At 61.7% G+C, this 21,163-nt stretch overlaps 1 protein-coding gene across 3 annotated transcripts in view; it reads right to left on the bottom strand.

The window, feature by feature from the left end:
* The window catches only part of SLC5A10 (solute carrier family 5 member 10), a 69,653-nt gene extending 50,621 nt beyond the window's left edge, over positions 1–19,032 (bottom strand). For 2 of the 3 annotated variants that reach the window (XM_054571061.1, XM_054571062.1), the window contains exons 1-8: positions 18,919–19,032; positions 10,419–10,490; positions 10,060–10,164; positions 9,690–9,749; positions 8,907–9,011; positions 2,062–2,167; positions 1,658–1,738; positions 56–261 (exon numbers count right to left, since the gene is read on the bottom strand). In XM_054571061.1, the coding sequence (XP_054427036.1) occupies positions 56–261; positions 1,658–1,738; positions 2,062–2,167; positions 8,907–9,011; positions 9,690–9,749; positions 10,060–10,164; positions 10,419–10,490; positions 18,919–19,032 (849 nt within the window). The remainder of the gene's footprint in view (positions 1–55; positions 262–1,657; positions 1,739–2,061; positions 2,168–8,906; positions 9,012–9,689; positions 9,750–10,059; positions 10,165–10,418; positions 10,491–18,918) is intronic. The other variant, XM_054571063.1, reaches the window with a different exon arrangement.
* Between the last annotated feature and the right edge of the window lie 2,131 nt (positions 19,033–21,163).

Raw genomic sequence — 21,163 nt, 5'->3', positions numbered from 1 at the left:
GGCCCCCCCACCCCCGGAAGGCAGGAAGGTGGCAGGCGATGGTGTTGACACTCACCTGGTCAGTGCACCAGTACCAGGTGGCCATGATGGTCAGGCCGAAGGTCATCCCGGTCCACGGGAGGTCCGCGGTGTAGGGGTCTCGGAACATGTGCATGGCGTCTGCGCGCGGCAGGTGGCAGGTCGTGTTGGCAATAGTCCTGGACGGGATGGCCCGGGCGTAGGCTGCCGCCAGCTGCTCGTACCCACCAATCTGGTCGAAAGCTGGAAGGGCCGGGACAGGGCAGGGACGGGTCGGCGGCCGGCGGCTCCCGGCCGCCGCCCGCGTCTCAGGAGGAACCTCCTGCTGTGCCACAGTGGCCTTCTCCCACTGCACCGTCCCAGCGCCTGGAAGGGTGCGGCTGGGTAGAGGGGGTTTTAAAAACCTGAGTTTAAACGACTATTTTATATGTATTTAAAATAATGCTATTAAATAAGCATTTTGCACGTGGGCAGCCCAGTGTCCTGGTGACCTCTGGGGGCCGTTGGCCTTAAGCCAGGGCTTCCGTGCCAGGCTTCACACTGTCAGTTCAAGGAAGCGGAAGTCTTTTTTCTTAGCATTTAAGGACCTTCCAAGGAGTTCAAAGTGTCAAGGTCCCCTGACCCAGGGGCTTCTGAAGGACATGATTTGAGCTGAGCTGAGAATGGCTGGCAGTGATGTGGCGGTGCGCAAGGAAACAGGCCCGGGGGGCGGGGGGCGGGGCGGGGACAGCCAGCGGGGCCTCAAGCCAGGGGCCTTTCCTCTCAAGCCCAGACCACATTCGCCCCCTCCCGCCTCCGGGTCAGCCCTTCGTGGCCAAGCCCTGACCCGCCCATGGCTCTCGCTGTGTCCGCAGCCACTCCAGGCGGGGCCTGGCTGCCTCGGCCTCTCCAGCAATGGGCTCCAGAGACACGGGCCCCTGGTCGGAGAGGAAGCAGGTACACAGAAGGCTGGACACAGGAAAACCCCAGCCACGGCCCGGGCCCTGCCCACCCCCTTTCCCAAGCAGGAAGCCTGCTGCCTGGACTCTGGGTCCCCTGTGTCCTTGCCGCCGGGAGCCCAGGCCAGACTGGGGTGACCGCTCCGAGCAAAGGTGCAGACACGACGCGAGCGGCAGACGTGGCTGGGCCGCAGGATCCTGGAGTCCGAGCCCGGAAGAGACTGGGAGGCCTCTGCCCACCCTCCGTGGGACCCCTGGGCTCTGCGTGCACACTCCCGGGCCACGCCCCCTGGAGGCCCGCAGAGCCACTGGCTGAGCTTCCTCCGTCTGGAGGCCTGCCCCCCTCCCCGGCTCTGCCCGCGGGCCGCAGCAGCGCCTGCTGGGATCGCGCACCCAGCTCTAAACCAGCGGAGCGGACACCCGGCTGTTTTGCGGTCTCCTAATTGCGTGTCTGCACATCCGCCTGGGTCCAGCCTCACCCTCCAGCCCTGAGGCAGGGCAGGTGTGGCTCGTCCTGGGTTCCTGAGTCAGCCCTGTGCCAGCCCTGAGTCCTGTGGGAGCTGTGACGGGCTCGCAGCTGGGCCGCGTGGGCGGGGCGGGGCAGACAGCCCCTTGGGGAAGCCCAGGGCCCCACCTCGTGAGCCAGCCCGCCCCCCGCGCTGACCCCCGGACCCCAAGGCTGGCTGCGCGCCCGGCCTCACCTTTGGCAGTCAGAACCACGGCCCCCACCACCATGATGAGGGTTTGCAGGGCGTCTGTGTAGATCACAGCGGTCAGGCCGCCTGCGGGAGGACACGGGAAGCTGCAGGGCCCAGGCTCGGGGGGAGGGTCAGGGAAGCAGCGCCCGAGCTCCGGGGGCAGCTGCGCACGTCGCCGTCCCCCAGCCTTTCGCGGGCGGGTGAGCTGTGGGACCCAGAAGCTGGGCCGCAGAGCCGGACGCAAGTCTCTGACGTGGCCGCTTCCCAGGCTGCCAGAAGACGGGCCCCCCACCCCCGTGCTCACGCTCCTTGGCCCCTGCCCGCGTCTCGGGTGCCAGCCCTTGTCCCCCAGCTGCACGGACGCCCCACCCAGTGGTCAGGACCCCGGCCCGGCCTGGGCGACATACCTGCGATGGTGTACAGGGCCGTGATGACGAGCATGAGGATGGTGGACAGGTAGAAGTTCCAGCCCAGGCAGATGTGCACAAAGAGAGCCCCTGCATACAGGTCGATCTGGGGCGGGAAAGGCATGTCGTGTTGAGGCCCGAGGTGACCGCGGGCCCCGGAGCACGAGTGAGCCCCCACGTTGCTGCGCTCTCACCGAGTGGCCTCAGTGGCCTGTCTCAGAGGGGGGGAGGATGTCCTGGCCATGGACAAGCTGAATGCAGGGGCATTACTGTGGCTAATGAAGTCCTAAGTGGCCGACGCCCACCGGCCAGCAGCACTGCTACTGAATGGCCCCTGCCCGGGATGTGATGGGCAGAGCCCTGGCCTCTTGGTTCTCGGGGGCCCTTGAGGAGGAGGAGTTCCGGGGGGCTTCTCGAGGGAGGCCCACAGAGACTTGCAGGCCTCAGAGAACAGGCGCACATGGCTTGGTCTGCAGGCCCGGGTCTGGGTATACTGCCTGTTCCCTGTCCCCTGGCGGATGGGGCCCTCCAAGAAGAGAACAGCCGTGAGGGCCGGCGTGGGCCGGGGCAATGGGCAGTCGTGCTTACTGCCCCCTCAGCGGGACTGAAACTGAAGCCAGGACCGTGCATTAGGCTGAGGCTGGTTCCCAGGGCGGGAGGAGCCCCCACCGTCCCAGGACCCATTGGGGGCGAGAATCCTAGCCTCAGGCTGAGCACTGGGTGCAGCCTCCCAGAACATGCCCCTCCCCCACTGTGCAGCGGTTACCCTGAGGACAGGACCCTGCCCTGTGAGACCTGGGGGCTGGGTACAGGGCTCCACCCACCTCATTTCCAAACCCGCCATTCTGTGCTGGCTAAGTACAGGGGAGACAAACAGAACTGGCCACTGGGGCCAAGAGCGTCCCCCCGAGAAGGCTGGGCGAGGCTGTGGGCCAGTCTGCAAGGCTGCGGGCGCCGGCCCCTGTGAGCTACCCTGGGCCAACCTGGAGCTGCCAGCCCTGCTGGGAGCCAGGCCTGGGGGACGCAGGGCCCAGGTGGGAGCTGGGTCTCACCCAAAGCCCAGGTTCCTGTACCTCTCCCTCCGGGCTCCTCCTCCGCCTTTTGGAGAGGTGACCAGCTGGGGCGGAGGCTGACAAGGCCCTGCCTCAGCGTGCACGCGCGCACGTGTGTTGTGGGGCATCGGCCACCAGCACTCATGAGACCAGAGGAGAAACAGGCTGAGGGAGGGGAATGGACTTCACCAAGGACAGGCCGGGGCCAATAGAGGTGGGAGACGCCAGGTGAGAGGGCCACGGGCAGGGGGCACGGGAGGGCTCCAGAAAGCAGCCCTCCTTCCATCTGGTCACCTTCCTCCTTCCTCTGGCCGCCTCTGAAGACGCCCCTGTGGACCCCAGCCGCCCTCAGAGCCAGCTTCAGGGACCCAGGTCTGTGTCCCCAGTCAGCGGCGTCCCCGCGAAGCGGCTCTGAGCGGGGCACCTCGCCCCGAGCTGCAGGGGCTCCCCTCCGTAAAATGGGGGTGCACGTGGGAGGGATGCTGGCAGTGCCCCTGTTGTGGGAGTTCTTGGCCCCCTTCCATCCCACGGGCCTCTGTGGCCTCCGTCGGGAGGGTGGCGGTATGGGGGCGGGCCCCCTTAGGGTGCCTGGTGGCCCAGGAGCAGCTACGGCAGCTAATCTAACTCCCTGTGGGCACAGAGAGGGAGGTGAAGTCAGGGAACTCGCCCATGGTGGCAAAGCCCTAGGAAGAAAATCAAAGGACAGTGGCAGAGAACCTGTGTCTCAAAGGAAGACCTGCTTTCGGGGCACAAGGCCAGCCAGGGCCTTGCTGGGCAGGAGCCGCTGATGCGCCCTCACCCTGAAACCTGCTGTGGCTCCCTGCGGCTCCCATGGTGGTGTCCGAGGTCGTCTGTATGAGATCTGACCTCATACTCGGTCCTCAGCAGCTGTCTCAGCCACCGCCTGGTACTTCTTCCCCGAGCGTGGGTCCAGGCAGTGCCCACGCCAGACCTGCTACTCACAGGTTCCCCTGCATCTCATACCAGACCCTCTGATGCCTTCGGCCAACCGGACCCCCGGGAGTGCCCCTGGGGTGCGTGGTGAACCTACAGGTGCCGCACGCCGCCCTGGGTGCCGTGTTCTGAGTAGCTCATCTAGTGCTTGGGCGTCCTACAAGGTGGCTGTCACGATGAGTCCCCTCCCCAGAGGGGGCAGCAGCAGGCAGGGAAACGCCTTGTCCAAAGCCCTGACCGCAGCCACGAGGCAGGGCCCGAGGCTGCAGCCTCCCTGCTGGGCGGACCCTGGGGCCAGGAGCTCCCAGGTCCCTAGAGAGAGTGGAGCCCATTTTGTGGAGCTTGGAAAAAGGCTTGAACCGAGGACAGGGGAGGGGGCAGGGCGCGGTGTGGGAGGAGCTGTGCCGCAGAGTGGCTTGCAGCTCAGCTCGGCTGAGTGCGCTGAGTGCGGAGCCCCATGCCCCGGGGTGGGGGGCACTGGCTGCCTCGTGCCTGAACCTGCACCCTGCACCCTGCGCCCTGCACTGGCCACCTCCCGACAGAGAACCCTTTTTGCCCTCCCTTTGTGTAGGAGCAGAGAAGCTGCGGTGGTCCACAGGTTTACCGTGTGATATCTCCCTAAATTTCCCTTGGGGTCCCCTGCTCCCAAATCTTGTCCATCTGCGTGGAGGCCATGAGCATCCCTTTTGGGATTCCAGAAACTTCTTGGCCATACTCCCTTTCACCTGACCCCACCAGCCACTGCTACAAAATAGTCCTCCCCACCTCCGTCGTCCCCGCGGTGGTCCCACCCCTTTGGAAGCCCCTCAGCGGCCCCTCCTGCGCTTGGCTTGTCCTGCATTTCCACTGCGGGCCCCGCCCTTTGCCGCAGCCCCGGGCTCCGAAGCTGCCTCCGCACCAGCCTCCTTCAGTGGCTGCGAGCCCCGGCCTGGCATCCAGACCCCTCTCCAAAGCCGGCCAGCCCAGCCTGTTCTCTCATTCTAGATTTCAGCCCAGCGTGCGCTTCCTTTATCCGTCTTACTATTTATTGTGACTGTATCAGTCTATTTACTTGTCTCATCTGTTTGGAACATAAGTTCCCTGAGAGCAAGAAACAAGCTCATCACCCAGGCTCAGCCAGGGCCTGGTCCACCGCGGGCGCCCCGCCAAAGGCCCCTTCGCAGGCGTCAGGGATTGGCACGCCGGAGCCGCGGGCCAGGCGCAGTCACACCCGCTGGGACCGCCCTCCGCACTCCAGCGGCAAAGTTGAAAACGGTTGACCCTTGAACAACTTGAGGGGTGGGGGTAAGAGTCCTGACTGCCGCACAGTCAAAAATCCAAGTGTAACTTTTGACTCCCCACAGACACCAGCATCCACCGACACTCCAGTCCCGCAGGTAAAGCGGCGTAAGAGCGGTGCAGACCGCTGGTCCTCCGCACCCGCGGGCTCCCAGTCGTGGATGCAGCCCCCTGGGGTGGGGGCGCCGACGGTGTATTTACTGAAAAAAAATCCACGTATAAGTGGATCATGTTGTTGAAGGGTCAAGTGTAGTTTGCATGTGGCCTGCAAAGCCACAAATACTTCTGGCTCTATACCAAAAAAAAAGAAACAAAACATTAGCTGACCCCAGGCATGTATTCTCTCATTCAGTCCCATGAAGTGGGGCTGGAGCTACATCAATGAACAAAGAAAAAATGGGGGAGACAGACTAAAGACAGCTCTAAGCAGACGATTTAGCAGACTGGGAGAGACCACGTGTGTGAAGAAGAGGGAGCAGGTGAGGGGCCCGGACCTTCCGGGGCAGCAGCAGGCCCCCAGGAGAAGGTGAGATTTGAAAGACTAGGGAGAGGCGAGGGAGTGGGCCTCGTGGATACCCAGGGAAAGGGGGTTCCAGGCAGAGGCCATCGCAAGTGGGAAGGCCCCGAGGCAAGGCTCTGCCTGGCATGGTTGGGGGACTGCAGGTCACGGCCGGAGCGCTGTGCGCGACGGGGAGAAGAGGGGGAGGTGAGGTCAGTGACGAAGCAGAGGCTGCATCCTGAAGAGCTTGGAGGCCACAGTAGGTCTTTATTCCAAGTGACCTGTGGTGTCATGCCAGGTGTCTCTACTTTCCAGAGATTGGACGGGCCCATAGCTACTCAATGATGGGGCAGGACCTCGGTTCCCCCCAACCCGGTCCTCAAGCCAGTGCGATCCCTGTACCCCGACGTCTATGCTCTCTCTGCAGACCAGGGCCCGCCCCCGAGGGACGGCAGCGGGCAGGCCCTGTGGTCCCTGCCCAGACAGGCTGCGGCTGGGATGGGCCCCGCAAGTGCAGGCACAGTGGGCATTCCTGCGGCTGAGGCCAGGGCCTCTGGAGGCCGGCCGGACACACGTACTTGGGACGGCTGCAGCCCAGGGCCATCAGCCGGGGCGGCCCCGGCCCCTCCCAGGCCAAGCCCAGCATCCAGTGCCGCCTGTTTACTTCATCTGGCAGCCCCAGCCTTGACATCAATGGGTTGCTTCCTATTTTATAGGCGAGTGAACTGCGTCACCCTCCTCACAAAGTGGAGTTTGAAGTGTTGCGTCCCGGCGGCTCTAGCGCGGCACGGCAGTGGTCAGGCGCCCGGCCCGAGAGGCCGAGGCCTGGGTTCTAGCCGTGACCGCTGCCTGACCCAGCATGACCTTTAGCACGTGGCCCCCTCTCTAGGTCTCATGGTCCCATCTACACCTCGGGGCTGCGCTGCACCCTCCTCCATTCCGGGAGTCCCACCCAAGCCCCCCATTGAAGGCTGCTCTGAGTGCGAGCTATAAACCCTACCGCAGGATATCAACAGGTTGAAACCGGGGACAAAAGAACCCCCCAGGCCCACGACTCAGCCCCTCCAGACCCCAGTGCGGCCCCCCTCCTCTTGCCTCTGTCCTCTCCAGCCTGTCCTCTGGGAGGCGCCAGAGGCACTAACAAATGTGACTCGGTCGCCACCTCCCTTAAAGCGCCAGTGCCGCCGGGCCACTTGGACCCCTTGCAGCAGGGCCCCCAGCCTCCTCCCTCACTGCCGCCCTCTGGGCTGGGGTGGGACCCTGGCAGCCCCAGAGCCAGGCGGGCCCCCACGTCTGTTCTGTGTGGCTGCTGGAGCACCTCGGTCCCCACCACTCCCTGTCACCTCCCTCCCCGCTCCTCCTCACAGTTTCTGCTGGTGCCGAAGTGCCTGACCTAGAGACCCGCAGCGTCCAGGCCTCCTGACCCGACGCGTCCTCCGCGCCCCACCTCTCTCCTTGGCATGTGCCCCGCCATGTCCTCTCACTATTCCTTTCTCCCTTAAAGCCCAACTGAGGTGCCACCCCAGCAGGCCCAGCCACCTCTGAGGTCCACGCTTGTCCTTCCTGTGACACATCCGCCTCTCACTGCAGTGCCAGCCCCTGGTCCCAGGGGAGACGGGGGTGCAGTGGGGGGAGGGGGGTGCTAGAAAACTTGGGGGCGGGGTAAGGGCAGGAGTAGAAAACTCTACGCTGGGCCCTATGGCAACGCAGAGCCAGGCCCTCTGCTCTGGGAAACCATGAGGCAGGAAACCTCTAATGATACTGCGAGCGTCTAGTAAGGAAGGCAGAGCGACAACACCTGCTTGCTGACTGTCCCTGGAAACCTGCCCACAAGAACAACGAGATGCCCTGGGGACCCTGGGGCTGTCTTGTGGGTGCCCAGCACTGGCCAGGCCCAGCAAGGCTCCAGGGATCTGCAGAGGGGCCCCCAGCCACGGCTCCCACACCCAGGTCAGATGCCAGGTCAGACCGCAGTGGGGGCCCGTGAGGGGTCCAGGGAGACCGCAGACCCAGCCCAGGCCGGCTGGCGCGCAGTCACTCTCCCAGGGCCTCATTCCCTGCCCGCCCTGCACGCCCTGCCCACAGCTCCTGGCTGAGCAGCAAGGCCTCCCCGCGCTCCACAAAGCCGATGACGTGCCTGGGGTTCCGGGTCCCAGTGCCCTCTCCACCAGCGAGGAGAACGCCGGCCTCACGGAGCGCCTCCCAGAGCCCCACAGACTGGCCTTCCTCACCCTCCACTGCAGCCATGAGGGTGGGCCCGCCTCGGTCTGCCGCCAGGGTCGCAGCCGAGGCTCAGGCTCGTCCAGATTCACCCAGCCGGAGCAGCCGATCCAGGCCTCTGGCCCGGGGCCCTGCCTCCTGAGCCCTGCCGGCAGGTGGAGCAGAAGGAGGCTGGCTGGCCCTAGGGGAGTGGACACCAGAAGCCCCTCCCTGGGCCTCGGCGTCCCCATCTGTGAAGTTAGGGGCTTGGACAAGACCGGCCACCAGCCAGTCCTGACTGCAGTCAGCGGCACTTTCTGCTCTTGACCTTCCAGCGGGGCCGGGGCCAGGTCCCCGGGAAAGCGGCCTGGAAGCGCCCACTGCAGTGGCGCCCTGATGCCAGGCAGACGCTGCTCGGATCAGTGTGTGGAGAGCTGCCCAGACCCAGGGGAGAGGCCGGAGCAGGCTCCTTGCAGGCTCTGAACCTCGGCCCAGACCGCGCGGACCCTCAGCGCCCCCTAGCGGGCAGTGCCAGCTCAGGCGGTGCAGGCCCAGGACGACCGGAGGCTGCCAGGGGACACCAATCCGATACCGAGTACCCCTCTAGCCCTCCAAGGCTAGAACCTGGGGTGAATCAGAAGTCACAGAACCTACGTTCTCCCCCCAGCTATGCCGGCTGCGGAGCCTACTGGGGGCCCCGGACCCGCTGTCGCAAACTCACGGTGAGACCCTAGGTGCATCATTGACCGTTTCCCCAGATGTTAAACAAGGCAGAAGTGGACGAGAGGATGTCAGGTCCGTCTGAGGGCCCCCAGGGCAGGATGTTTCCAGGCCATGGCCCAAAGCCAGGGCGGGCAGCTCACCGATATCTTGGTGAAGACCGACAGCAGCAGGGACAGCACAGACAGGTACGTGCGGATCCGCTGGCCTCCGTAGCGCTTCTGAATGTACTCAGGCATGGTCACGATCTGGGGAGGCGGGTGGGGGCTCAGCGCTCTGCTGGGACCGTGCCCAGCGTCCAGGGCCTGCAGGGCTGCAGCCGCCCAGGGCCAGGCGCAGGCCACAGTGAGCTTGGAGCCCCAGGCTCTGGGTCTGGCCACCCCCAAGGGCTTTAGGCAGGGGAGGGGCAGGCTCAGGTGGGCTCTTCAAGGCCGATATGAGGAATGGACTCGAGGGGCCCGAGCTGGGGACAGAGGGGCACATAGGGAAGCTGTTATGACAAAACCAGGTGAGCTACGTTGAGACTAGATGGAGAAGGTGGCTGCAAGGGGACAGACGGAGAGACATGGAGTCCCCCCGACTCAGGGACGGCTCAGCTGGGGCTAAAGGACTGGCAGAGTGAGGGACAGTGCTGCCCGGCGTGCCATCCGGGCGTGCTGCCGGGCCTGAGTGCCCAGGTAGGGGGAGGCTCATCCCCGAGGTGGCGCGTGCAAGGGCAACGGAGGCCGCGGGCAGGTACTGGGCTGATGCCCCAGGGGCCCTGCCTTTGTGGGTTGATCGGAATGTGAATTGGACTGATAACAAACACAGCTCTGAGAGTTTGCCAGCTTATGAGGGAAGCCGGGGGTCCTGCTCATCGTCACTGCCAAACCGGAGCAGGGCCAGGCCCACGCGAGGCTGCTCTGAGGCCCCGGGAGCAGACTCACCTCCGAGGAGATGTAGATCGGCACAAACACCCACGCCAGGGCCAGCAGCACGTACGTGGCCTGTGGGGCAGAGGCCGGGTGAGGACAGTGGGCACAGCTCCTGCAAGCCCTGCCCCGAGCAGAACCGGGACAGCGGTCGGGAGGCCTGAGGCGCGTGAGCACGCAGCGCAACCCCTCCCGTCCCTCCACCACTGTGAACAGACGGCTGGCTGAGGCCAGCAGACACGGCGGGGGCCCTGCTGCAAGGAGCACAGGCAGGCACCGGCCAACCCAAGCGGCTGGGAGGCGCTGAGGGGCGGGCTCCAGGGGGCCCCCCTTCGAGACGGTTGCACCCTCCCGCAGCAGCCCGTGCCCGCCCTCCAGAGCTCACGTTCCACTCGAAGCCCGCCACGGCCACGCCCCCAGCCGCGCCTGAGCCTGCCAGTCCCACAAAAAGGCCTGAGCCCTCGCTGCTGGCAAAGAGGGAGGCTCCGATCTGCAGGGGAGAGAGGAAACGGGATCAGCTGCCGGCACCTGGACTCCAAGCCCCGGCCCTTCCCCCAGCTTCCGGCGCCCCACTCCTGCACCCCCAGCTTGGGGACGCCCTGACCGCCTCAGCCTGCCCCTTTGCCACCTGCCCGAGCGTGAGCCGGCCTGGGCAGTGACCTCAGGGTGGCGGGTGCTGGCTGGCCTGGGGCTCAGAGATGGCCCCGCGGAAAGGAGGGGCGGGAGGAGTCGGGGCGCACTCACCGGCCACCACGTCATGTCCCGGCCTGCCAGGAAGTAGCCGCTCACGGTGTTCCTGCTGGCTCGACAGGAGGACTGCAAGGACAGAGCAGAAATGGGGACCCTTGTGCGTTGCTGGAGGGAGTGTGAAATGGCCCGCTGCTGTGGGGACGCTGGGCCATCCCTCAAAGGGTTACACGTACAATTGCCCCACGGCCGTTCCAGGAGCGTAGCTCAGAGAAGTGAAAACAGGTGTTCAGACAAAACTCATGCACCTGGATGCTCAGAGTAGCAGCATTCACGACAGCTAAAGATAGAAACCACCCAAGTGTCCGTCAGCTGGGGAATGGGTACAAAACGCGGTCTCTCCACACAGTGAAATCTCATCCAACCAGACAAAGGGATGAAATACTAATACGTGAAAACATTCTGTTAAGTGAAAAAAGTCAGGCACAAAAGGCCACGTGCAGTGTGGTTCTGGTTACGTGGATGTCCAGAACAGGCGAATCCACGAAGACAGAAAGCAGGCGGGGGCTGCCAGGAGTCAGGAGGCGGGGTGGTGGCGGGACTATGCAGAGCGGCTGCTTACAGGTCGGGGTTTCCTTTTGGGGCGATGCAAACGTTTTGGAACTAGGTAGAGGTAATGGTTGTACGACACTGTGAGTGTACTAAATGCCACTGAACGGTACACTGTAAAATGGTTAAAATGCTGAGTTTTAACACCGGCAGCCAGCACCCCCTCCTCAGCCCAGTGTCCCTGCCCCTGGGCTCAGCGGTCAGCTCCCCCAGGGCTTCTGCCGTGGCCAGCCTTCTGCAGGCCATGGCCCCCCCGGGCCCCCCCATCCCCGGGAGCTCTGGGCCTGGGGGAGGGGTGGGGCTGCTGCCCATGAGCCCCACCGCCCACCATTGGACGGGGTCGCGCATCTGCCTGAGCCAGGCTCCCTCATGCTTCTTATCCTTGACCAGCCAAACAGCCTCCAGGCGGTTACGGTGGCCCCGAAGGTCAGGTCTAAGTTTTGACCTTCCCGAGAGCATTCCTCAGTGAGCAGCTAAACTGGCCCTTTCTTTGAGCCAAAGAATCTGAGAGTCCTTTGGTCTTGATTTCTTTTTTAAAAAAATTTATTTTATTTTTTAATTTAGAGAGAGGGGAAGGGAGAGAGAAGAAGAGGGAGGGAAGCGTTGATCGGCTGTCTTTGTACCAGCCCCGACGAGGACTGAACCTGCAACCCAGGCATGTGCCCTGCCCGGGAATCGAGCAGGCGACGTTTGGGTTTGCGGGGCGGCGTCCGACCAGCTGGGCCAGCCGGCCAGGGCTGGTCTTGCTTTCTTATTTCTAATATTTACGTTTCTGGTACATGTCAACAAATTATCACCTGAGTATTTATTCCTGCATGACTTTTGTTTGGGGAGAGTATAGATTTTGTGCTCCATGTGTATGGAATTGTAAAAATCTGAAATCAGAATGCTTGGGGCAAATCCTGGCTCCTTCTGGCCATGTGACCTCGGGCAAGTGACTTAACCTATGCACCTCCGTTTCCTCTTCTGCACTGTTTCCTAGTAACAGTTCTCCCCTCGCAGGGTTTTTACGAGGTCAGTGAGTTAATCCATGTAACACTCTGACGATAGTGCTGGGACCGGCCGCATGTTCACTAAGGGTCAGTGCTCAGGGGGTTTTTTCAAGCCCCCATTCAGTGCTACCTGGAGGAGAGGAATCAAAAAGGTATAAACTTGAAAACAGAAGAAATTTGGAAAGAGGGACACGGAGGTGTATTTAGACAGATATTTTACATTCCTTTTTCACAGCACACATATCATAACATAAGGCTAGATCACAAAATACCAGTCGCTATGCAGGCTTCTTTCTTCCTGACTTTGCCTGCACCCTATATCCAAGGTGGTTAAGCCAACTGGCCCGGCCTACTATTCACAGCTTTTGAGGCGGCTACTTCACACTTTTCTCCGGCCCCAACCCCCCCTGCTTTCTCTCCGCCCCGTGGGTGGCCCTGCCGTGCTGGGCACAGGTCCCAGCAGGAGGGGCCGGGCACCGCACAACTCCAGAGCGGCTCCAGCCTTAACCCAGGCTCTCCCCAACCCTCCACCTTTCAAGGATACAGGGAGCGTTGCCAACTGCCTCCTTATTTCTCGTTTGCTTCCTAAAGAAGCCTGTCTTCCCCAGCAATTGGCTTGAGCAGGCCCAACCCAACCTGAAGCTTCTGGGGTCCTGAGCCCATCCCATTCCTTAGCGGCCACACCTGGTTCGGGGCCAGTCACTGCCTTGGACGAGGAGCCGGGGCCCTGCGGCTGCCGGCAGCCGCGCACCCCTAGTTAGTATCCACGCAGCGCCCCTCTGCGGCAGAGCGGGTTCCAAGTGCTTTTCCTACATGACATGAGTACCATCGTCACCCCCCTATTACCAACAAGGCAACAAGGCTTTCAGAGGTGGAAGGACACACGGTTAGTAAGTGGCGGAGTCAGAATTTAAACCCAGGCTCAACCACTAGGCTGGACATTTTGCCCCCTAGAGGGAAACTCGGCTTGGGACAAAGCCACAGGTGGGCGGAGGCTGAGAGAACCACGGGGACCTGCAGCCCTGGGTCGCGCTGTACCTGAAGGCATCACTGTTGCTGCACTTTTCAGTGCGGATGTCATTACCTTTTCTTCACTGTTAAGCTCATTGGAAATCGGTTTTCTGTCCCTTGATAACAGACACCCTCACGGGTGCCAAGGTTTAGCTCAGGGTCCTCTCCCCCTGGAAGCCCTTCCCTCCTGCGAGCCCTCCCTCTGCACCTCCCCCCCACTCTCCTGACCTCACCGTGATCAGGGCAGCTTCGCGGAGCTGTACCTGCCCCGTTTGCTCTGCCTCTGGCCCATGAGCACCTACAACCCTGTGTGGCCTGGCTCTTGCACCCTCCTCACTGAGCCTTGCCCCTGTCTGCATGTGCTCACAGCCATCTGCCAGCAGCACCCAGCTGGGCTGGCACGCACTGTGAAGGGGATGGGTCCGCACTCCCAAAACCTCCCACTGCCTGAGCAACGGCCAGGCTGAGCGGGGTGAGGTGGATACTGGGAAGCAAGCACACAGGGGCCCGAGTCACTCGGCAGCCTACAGTCTGGCAGCTTTTCCAACTCAGTGCCCGCCGGTGCTGGCTGGGGAAGCTCTCCCTCTGCCTCCCTCCTCACCTCTCCCCTCACGAGACCTTGCTGACCTCTCGGCCGGGCTCTCTCTCACCTCGTCTTGTCCAGAAAGCCTCAGGGCCCATTCTGTGCACGTGCCCCTCCTCCGCACACCCAGCTCTCCCAGGAACGCTGCCCACTAGGGCGGCACTAGACACACACACCCAGGGACCTGTGCGCTCCTCGACACAGCCCAGGGAGCCGGGCCGCACGGACATTCGCCTGTGTGTCCGAGGAAGGTGAGACACGAGAGCTAAGAAATGGACTCCAAGTACAGAGAGTCAGGGCCAGAGCCCGGCTTTCCAGACACCGCCAGTGTGACTCGCCATTTATAGTTCTTTTTAACTTTTAAAAAATGTATTGATTGATTTTTAGAGAGAGAAGAATGGAGAGAGAGTGAAACATCAATTTGTTGTTCCACCTATTTATGCGTTTATTGGTTGATTCTTGTGTGAGCCTAGACCTGGGATCGAACCCACACCCTTGGCGTGTCAGGATGATGCTCTAACCAAAAGGGCTACCTGGTTAGAACGGTGACTTATCATTTAATCAGAGAAGAATCAACTTCAATTACTGCTGCTGTTGTTGTTGCTATTACTATTACCACAACTATCACCACCAATTACCACCAGCGTGACACCATTACAGGACCACCACCACCACCACCATCTCTACCACCACCACCACCTCCACCACCACCATCTCTACCACCTCCACCTCCTCCACCACCTCCATCTCTACCACCTCCACCACCATCTCTACCAACACCATCTCTACCACCTCCACCACCTCCACCACCACCACCTCCACCACCACCACCTCTGCCACCACCACCACCTCCACCACCTCCATCTCTAACACCTCCACCACCTCCACCTCCTCCATCTCTACCACCTCCACCAATATCTCTACTACCACCATCTCTACCACCACCACCACCTCCACCACCTCCATCTCTACCACCTCCACCACCTCCACCACCACCACCTCCACCACCACCATCTCTACCACCACCACCACCTCCACCACCTCCATCTCTACCACCTCCACCACCTCCACCACCACCACCTCCACCACCACCATCTCTACCACCACCACCACCTCCACCACCTCCATCTCTACCACCTCCACCACCACCACCACCTCCACCACCACCATCTCTACCACCTCCACCACCATCTCTACCACCACCACCTTAACCACCACCACCTCCACCACCACCATCTCTACCACCTCCACCACCATCTCTACCAACCATCTCTACCACCTCTACCACCTCCACCACCTCCATCTCTACCACCTCCACCACCATCTCTACCACCACCATCTCTACCACCTCTACCACCTCCACCACCACCATCTCTACCACCTCCACCACCTCCACCACCACCACCTCCACCACCACCATCTCTACCACCACCACCACCTCCACCACCACCATCTCTACCACCTCCACCACCATCTCTACCACCACCACCTCTACCACCACCACCACCTCCACCACCACCATCTCTACCACCTCCACCACCATCTCTACCACCACCATCTCTACCACCTCCACCACCTCCACCACCTCCATCTCTACCACCTCCACCACCATCTCTACCAACACCATCTCTACCACCTCTACCACCTCCACCACCACCACCTCCACCACCACCACCTCTACCACCACCATCTCTACCACCTCTACCACCTCCACCACCACCATCTCTACCACCTCCACCACCTCCACCACCACCACCTCCACCACCACCACCTCTGCCACCACCACCACCTCCACCACCTCCATCTCTAACACCTCCACCACCTCCACCTCCTCCATCTCTACCACCTCCACCAATATCTCTACTACCACCATCTCTACCACCACCACCACCTCCACCACCTCCATCTCTAACACCTCCACCACCTCCACCTCCTCCATCTCTACCACCTCCACCAATATCTCTACCACCACCATCTCTACCACCACCACCACCTCCACCACCTCCATCTCTACCACCTCCACCACCTCCACCACCACCACCTCGACCACCACCATCTCTACCACCACCACCACCTCCACCACCACCATCTCTACCACCTCCACCACCATCTCTACCACCACCACCTCTACCACCACCACCACCTCCACCACCACCATCTCTACCACCTCCACCACCATCTCTACCACCACCATCTCTACCACCTCTACCACCTCCACCACCTCCATCTCTACCACCTTCACCACCATCTCTACCACCACCATCTCTACCACCTCTACCACCTCCACCACCACCATCTCTACCACCTCCACCACCTCCACCACCACCACCTCCACCACCACCATCTCTACCACCACCACCATCTCCACCACCACCATCTCTACCACCTCCACCACCATCTCTACCACCACCACCTCTACCACCACCACCACCTCCACCACCACCATCTCTACCACCTCCACCACCATCTCTACCACCACCATCTCTACCACCTCCACCACCTCCACCACCTCCATCTCTACCACCTCCACCACCATCTCTACCAACACCATCTCTACCACCTCTACCACCTCCACCACCACCACCTCCACCATCACCACCTCTACCACCACCACCACCTCCACCTCCTCCATCTCTACCACCTCCACCAATATCTCTACTACCACCATCTCTACCTCCACCACCACCTCCACCACCACCATCTTTACCACCTCCACCACCATCTCTACTACCACCATCTCTACCTCCACCACCACCTCCACCACCACCATCTCTACCACCTCCACCACCACCTCCACCACCACCACCTCCACCACCTCCATCTCTACCACCTCCACCACCGCCACCACCTCCAACACCTCCACCACCACCATCTCTACCACCTCCACCACCTCCACCACCACCATCTCTACCACCTCCACCACCATCTCTACCACCACCATCTCTACCACCACCACCACCTCCACCACCACCACCTCTACCACCACCACCACCTCCACCACCACCACCTCCACCACCACCACCTCCACCACCTCCATCTCTACCACCTCCACCACCGCCACCACCTCCAACACCTCCACCACCACCATCTCTACCACCTCCACCACCTCCACCACCACCATCTCTACCACCTCCACCACCATCTCTACCACCACCACCTCTACCACCACCACCTCCACCACCACCATCTCTACCACCTCCACCACCATCTCTACCACCACCATCTCTACCACCACCACCACCTCCACCACCACCACCTCTACCACCACCACCACCTCCACCACCACCACCTCCACCACCACCACCTCCACCACCACCACCACCTCCACCACCACCATCTCTACCACCACCACCACCTCCACCACCACCACCTCCACCACCACCACCTCCACCACCACCACCTCCACCACCTCCACCACCTCCACCACCACCACCTCTACCACCACCACCACCTCCACCACCACCATCTCTACCACCTCCACCACCTCCACCACCACCATCTCTACCACCACCACCACCTCCACCACCACCATCTCTACCACCTCCACCACCTCCACCACCACCATCTCTACCACCACCACCACCTCCATCACCACCACCTCCACCACCACCACCTCCACCACCACCACCTCCACCACCTCCACCACCTCCACCACCACCATCTCTACCACCACCACCACCTCCACCACCACCATCTCTACCACCACCACCACCTCCACCACCACCATCTCTACCACCACCACCACCTCCACCACCACCACCTCCACCACCACCACCTCCACCACCACCACCTCCACCACCTCCACCACCTCCACCACCACCATCTCTACCACCACCACCACCTCCATCACCACCACCTCCACCACCACCACCTCCACCACCACCACCTCCACCACCTCCACCACCTCCACCACCACCATCTCTACCACCTCCACCACCTCCACCACCACCACCTCCACCACCTCCACCACCTCCACCACCACCATCTCTACCACCTCCACCACCTCCACCACCACCATCTCTACCACCACCACCACCTCCACCACCACCACCTCCACCACCACCACCTCCACCACCACCACCTCCACCACCACCACCTCCACCACCACCACCTCCACCACCTCCACCACCTCCACCACCACCACCTCCACCTCCACCACCTCCACCACCACCATCTCTACCACCACCACCGCCTCCACCACCACCACCTCCACCACCTCCATCTCTACCACCTCCACCACCATCTCTACCACCACCATCTCTACCACCACCACCACCTCCACCACCACCATCTCTACCACCACCACCACCATCTCTACCACCTCCACCACCTCCACCACCTCCATCTCTACCACCACCACAACCACCACCAGCACTGCTGCTCCTATGGCAGCAGGGGCCAACGCGTTAGGCCGATTTCCCTCCACCTCAGGGAGTTGGGACAAAGGACGATCTAGGTGAGTAGTGTGTCCATCTTACAGCCCAAAACCTCGAGGGCCAGAAAGCCAAGCAGCTTCCTAGGATGCCAGAGCAGCAGACACAGCCATTCTCTCCTCCGCAGCCCCAGGTTAGTTCTGGCACCCAAGAAGATAAGAAGGGGTGCTCTTTCTTCCCAGGACATGAAGACCAGAACATATCAAGGCTCGAGGATGCTGGCCTGGGGACCCTTGGTACTTGGACAGTAAGGCCCAAAGCTGGCCGGCCTGCTGTGTGCACCTCCAGGTCAGGAAGTCCTCAGAGGTCAGCAGAACACATAACACAGGACCCTGGTTCACAAGGTCCTGGGGCCCCCTGCGGTCCCCCGGCTCTCCTGCCCATGGGGCCATTGGCATGGCGTCTGCATCGCGGCCCCCCCCCCGGCCACTGGATTCTGTGATGGCTCTAATCATGTCTCTTTCTTATCAAGGTCAAGAGAAACTGGCCTCTGGATTGGGCTAGGTGGCAAACACAGGTGCCCCGGGGAGCTTGTTAAAAATCAAGACTGCCCCTCCCCCACCTCCTGGTTCTGACCCAGCCGATCTAGGGGACAGCCAGGAGCCCGTGTGATGCTGTGGTTCGGGTAGATGTTCACTCGTGAGCCCACCCACACGGAGGAGAGAGACATCAGGAAGATGGTGCGCTGCCGCCAGGCCCCCACCCTGTAAAGCCCACTGAGCCTCCGCGGCGGCTGTCCCTTAGACCATCCTCTTCCTCCCTTTGTGGGTTGAGATTCCATTGACCAAAGAGAGAAAGGATGTTGGTTCTCCAACAAATCGACCCCAGGCCTGAGAGCAGGACCCCCGAGGGCCCCAGCCGCCTGGGGAGAGGATGGGGAGGCCGCCGGGACGTGCTGCCCAGCCCCACACCCGGCGCGGTCCTCTCACCCATATGCCCACGGCCACGTTCAGGGCGAAGTACACCGCGATGACGGCGATGTCGGCCGAGCTCAGCTGCGACTGCGGCGCATGCGGGTCGCTGGTGGAGTTGTCCAGCGCCATCCCGCAGCAGGTGCCTCCTTGGAGCCAGAAGGAATGGGGACCAAACCAGGTCGACTATGAGTTCCCGTCAGGGATAAATTGATCATTAAACCGAGCGGGACCATGGCATCTCCAGCCCGTGCTGTGGCCAAGTGCCGGGAAACTGCTTCAAAGTGCAGCTCCGTCTCCTCCACTCCCCCACCCTGACGCCCCACCACTGCTTTGGGGAGAGTTGTGAGGGAGGGTGGAGGAGGGGAGCCTCCTTAAATTTAGAGGAGATTTGGGAAACATAGGAAAGTTTAGTGGATCCAAGGGCAACCAGAATAGTCCCAGGAAGAGCTCAGTAACCAAAGCGCGGTCTGGCCTATATTTAATTCCTGTAAGAAGCACGGAGGGCTGGGGACAGATGCCGCCCCCCTGAGTATACCATCCTGACAGGCAGCTGCATCCGGCAGCCGCTGGGCTGTGAGTGGACCCAGAACCTGGGATGGTGACTGTCACATTATGTGATTTACTTCCGGCCACAGCAGCCCTGGTCTCAAAATGTCCCCATGTTGGACAATAGAGGCCTGTTGCCAGATTTTCTCTTTCTAGACCAGTGAGACAGGCCCAGGCCCCTCACTTTGGCCACCGTCTCGGGTCCCCGTGGCCTTCTCAGGCACACGGAGGGACCCGACGCCTGGCAAGCGCTTAGCTGTTTCACACACTCGTGCTGCGTGCAGCAAACCTGTCGGGAGAGTGACATCCTGTCACAGCCAGGAGCGGAGGCCAGGAGGCTGAGCGCCTGTCATCGCCACCTGGGGGGCCGGGCTGGGATGCCGCTCCAGCCGGCCCGGAACCTCCCCGTGGGTGGCAGTGACGGCTGCGGTTCCGCCAGATGCCATCGGGCCCGTCCTGCTGCGATACTCGCTTCCCGACCAGATCGGCATGCGGAGCCCGGCGGCACCTCGGTGGCGTGGCCTCGGGAGCGCAGCCAGGACACTTAACCCACCCAGGGGTGATCACGGGTGAGCGGCGCCCCTGGAACAGGCTGGCCTGCCAAACCAACAGTGCCTGTTACTCAGTAACCAGGGCTTAACGCACACGCAGGCCGCGGCAGGGTCACTGCTTGTCAGAAGCCCAAGAAGGCTGGGGCTCCCTCACCACCTCCACCCTCAGCCAGCTAAGCTCTCAGGTGGCGTTCACTTCCCAGGCCGTTGCTCGACGCGTATCGTAAATCAAAAGGTCGCTTAGTGCCCGTCAGAAGGACCCAGATTTATTAAACCAGTCTCCTAAAGATAAAGCAGTAGAAAAAATAATATTTGGTCCCCTCTCCTCGGCCTGGGTCTCAGAAGGAAATAAATCATTAGCGATAACCCTTCTGACCTAAGGTCCTGGACGAAGGTAGTGGGTCTGCAGGAGCTGATGGGTGGGCCCAGGAAAGGGGCAGTGGGGGACACGAGGGAGAAATTCCGCACTCAGGCCCACTCACGCTCTACGCGCCCACCCCACCTGACCCAGCATGAGCACACTCACAGACCCGACTCCGCTGGTTCAACTCGCCCCGGACAAGAACGCCCGGGACCTGCCCAGCCACGGGGCCGACTGCCTGACACCCCCGTAAGCTGTGTGCACCCCAAGAGAGAGCACCCAAGACGTGCTTTCAAACCCCAGCCTGACAGCTAAGCTGTGGGGCTTTCCACACTGGCCAACTCTCTGTCTCTGTGGACGTGACTGGCCATCTTGCAATTCGGTTCGGTTCGCTTGACACAGCGCGGCTCACAGAGCAGGGCTCAGCCCACGAGACCGTGCCACTTCCGACACCGGCCGCGAGCCCTGCGCCTCCGTGCTTCTGACCAGCTGTCTATGAATCGGGGGTTCCCGCAAGCCCCTCTTCAGCTTGACAATTTGCTAGAACTGCTCACAGAACTCAGGGAAACACCTCACTCTTAGTGGCTTTTATTAAGGACACAATGAAGGATAAAGGCGAACAGCCAGACACAGAGGTATGTAGAGCGAGGTCCAGGAGGGCCCTGAGCACCGGAGCTTCTGTCCCCAAGGAGCCTGACACATGGGTGCGTTCACTGACCTGAAAGCTCTCCAAACCCACTTGCTGTGTGGGTTTTTGGAGGCTCCGGTGCGTAGGCACGACGTGTTGAGTCCCCGGCCATTG

This window comes from Pteronotus mesoamericanus, unplaced genomic scaffold (genome assembly GCF_021234165.1).
Source record: "Pteronotus mesoamericanus isolate MK-2021 breed Mesoamerican mustached bat unplaced genomic scaffold, CSHL_Meso_final contig_22, whole genome shotgun sequence".
Taxonomy (NCBI): Eukaryota; Metazoa; Chordata; class Mammalia; order Chiroptera; family Mormoopidae; genus Pteronotus; species Pteronotus mesoamericanus.
The sequence above is the reverse complement of the archived record's forward strand: the minus strand, read 5'-3'. Positions and strand labels throughout refer to the sequence as shown.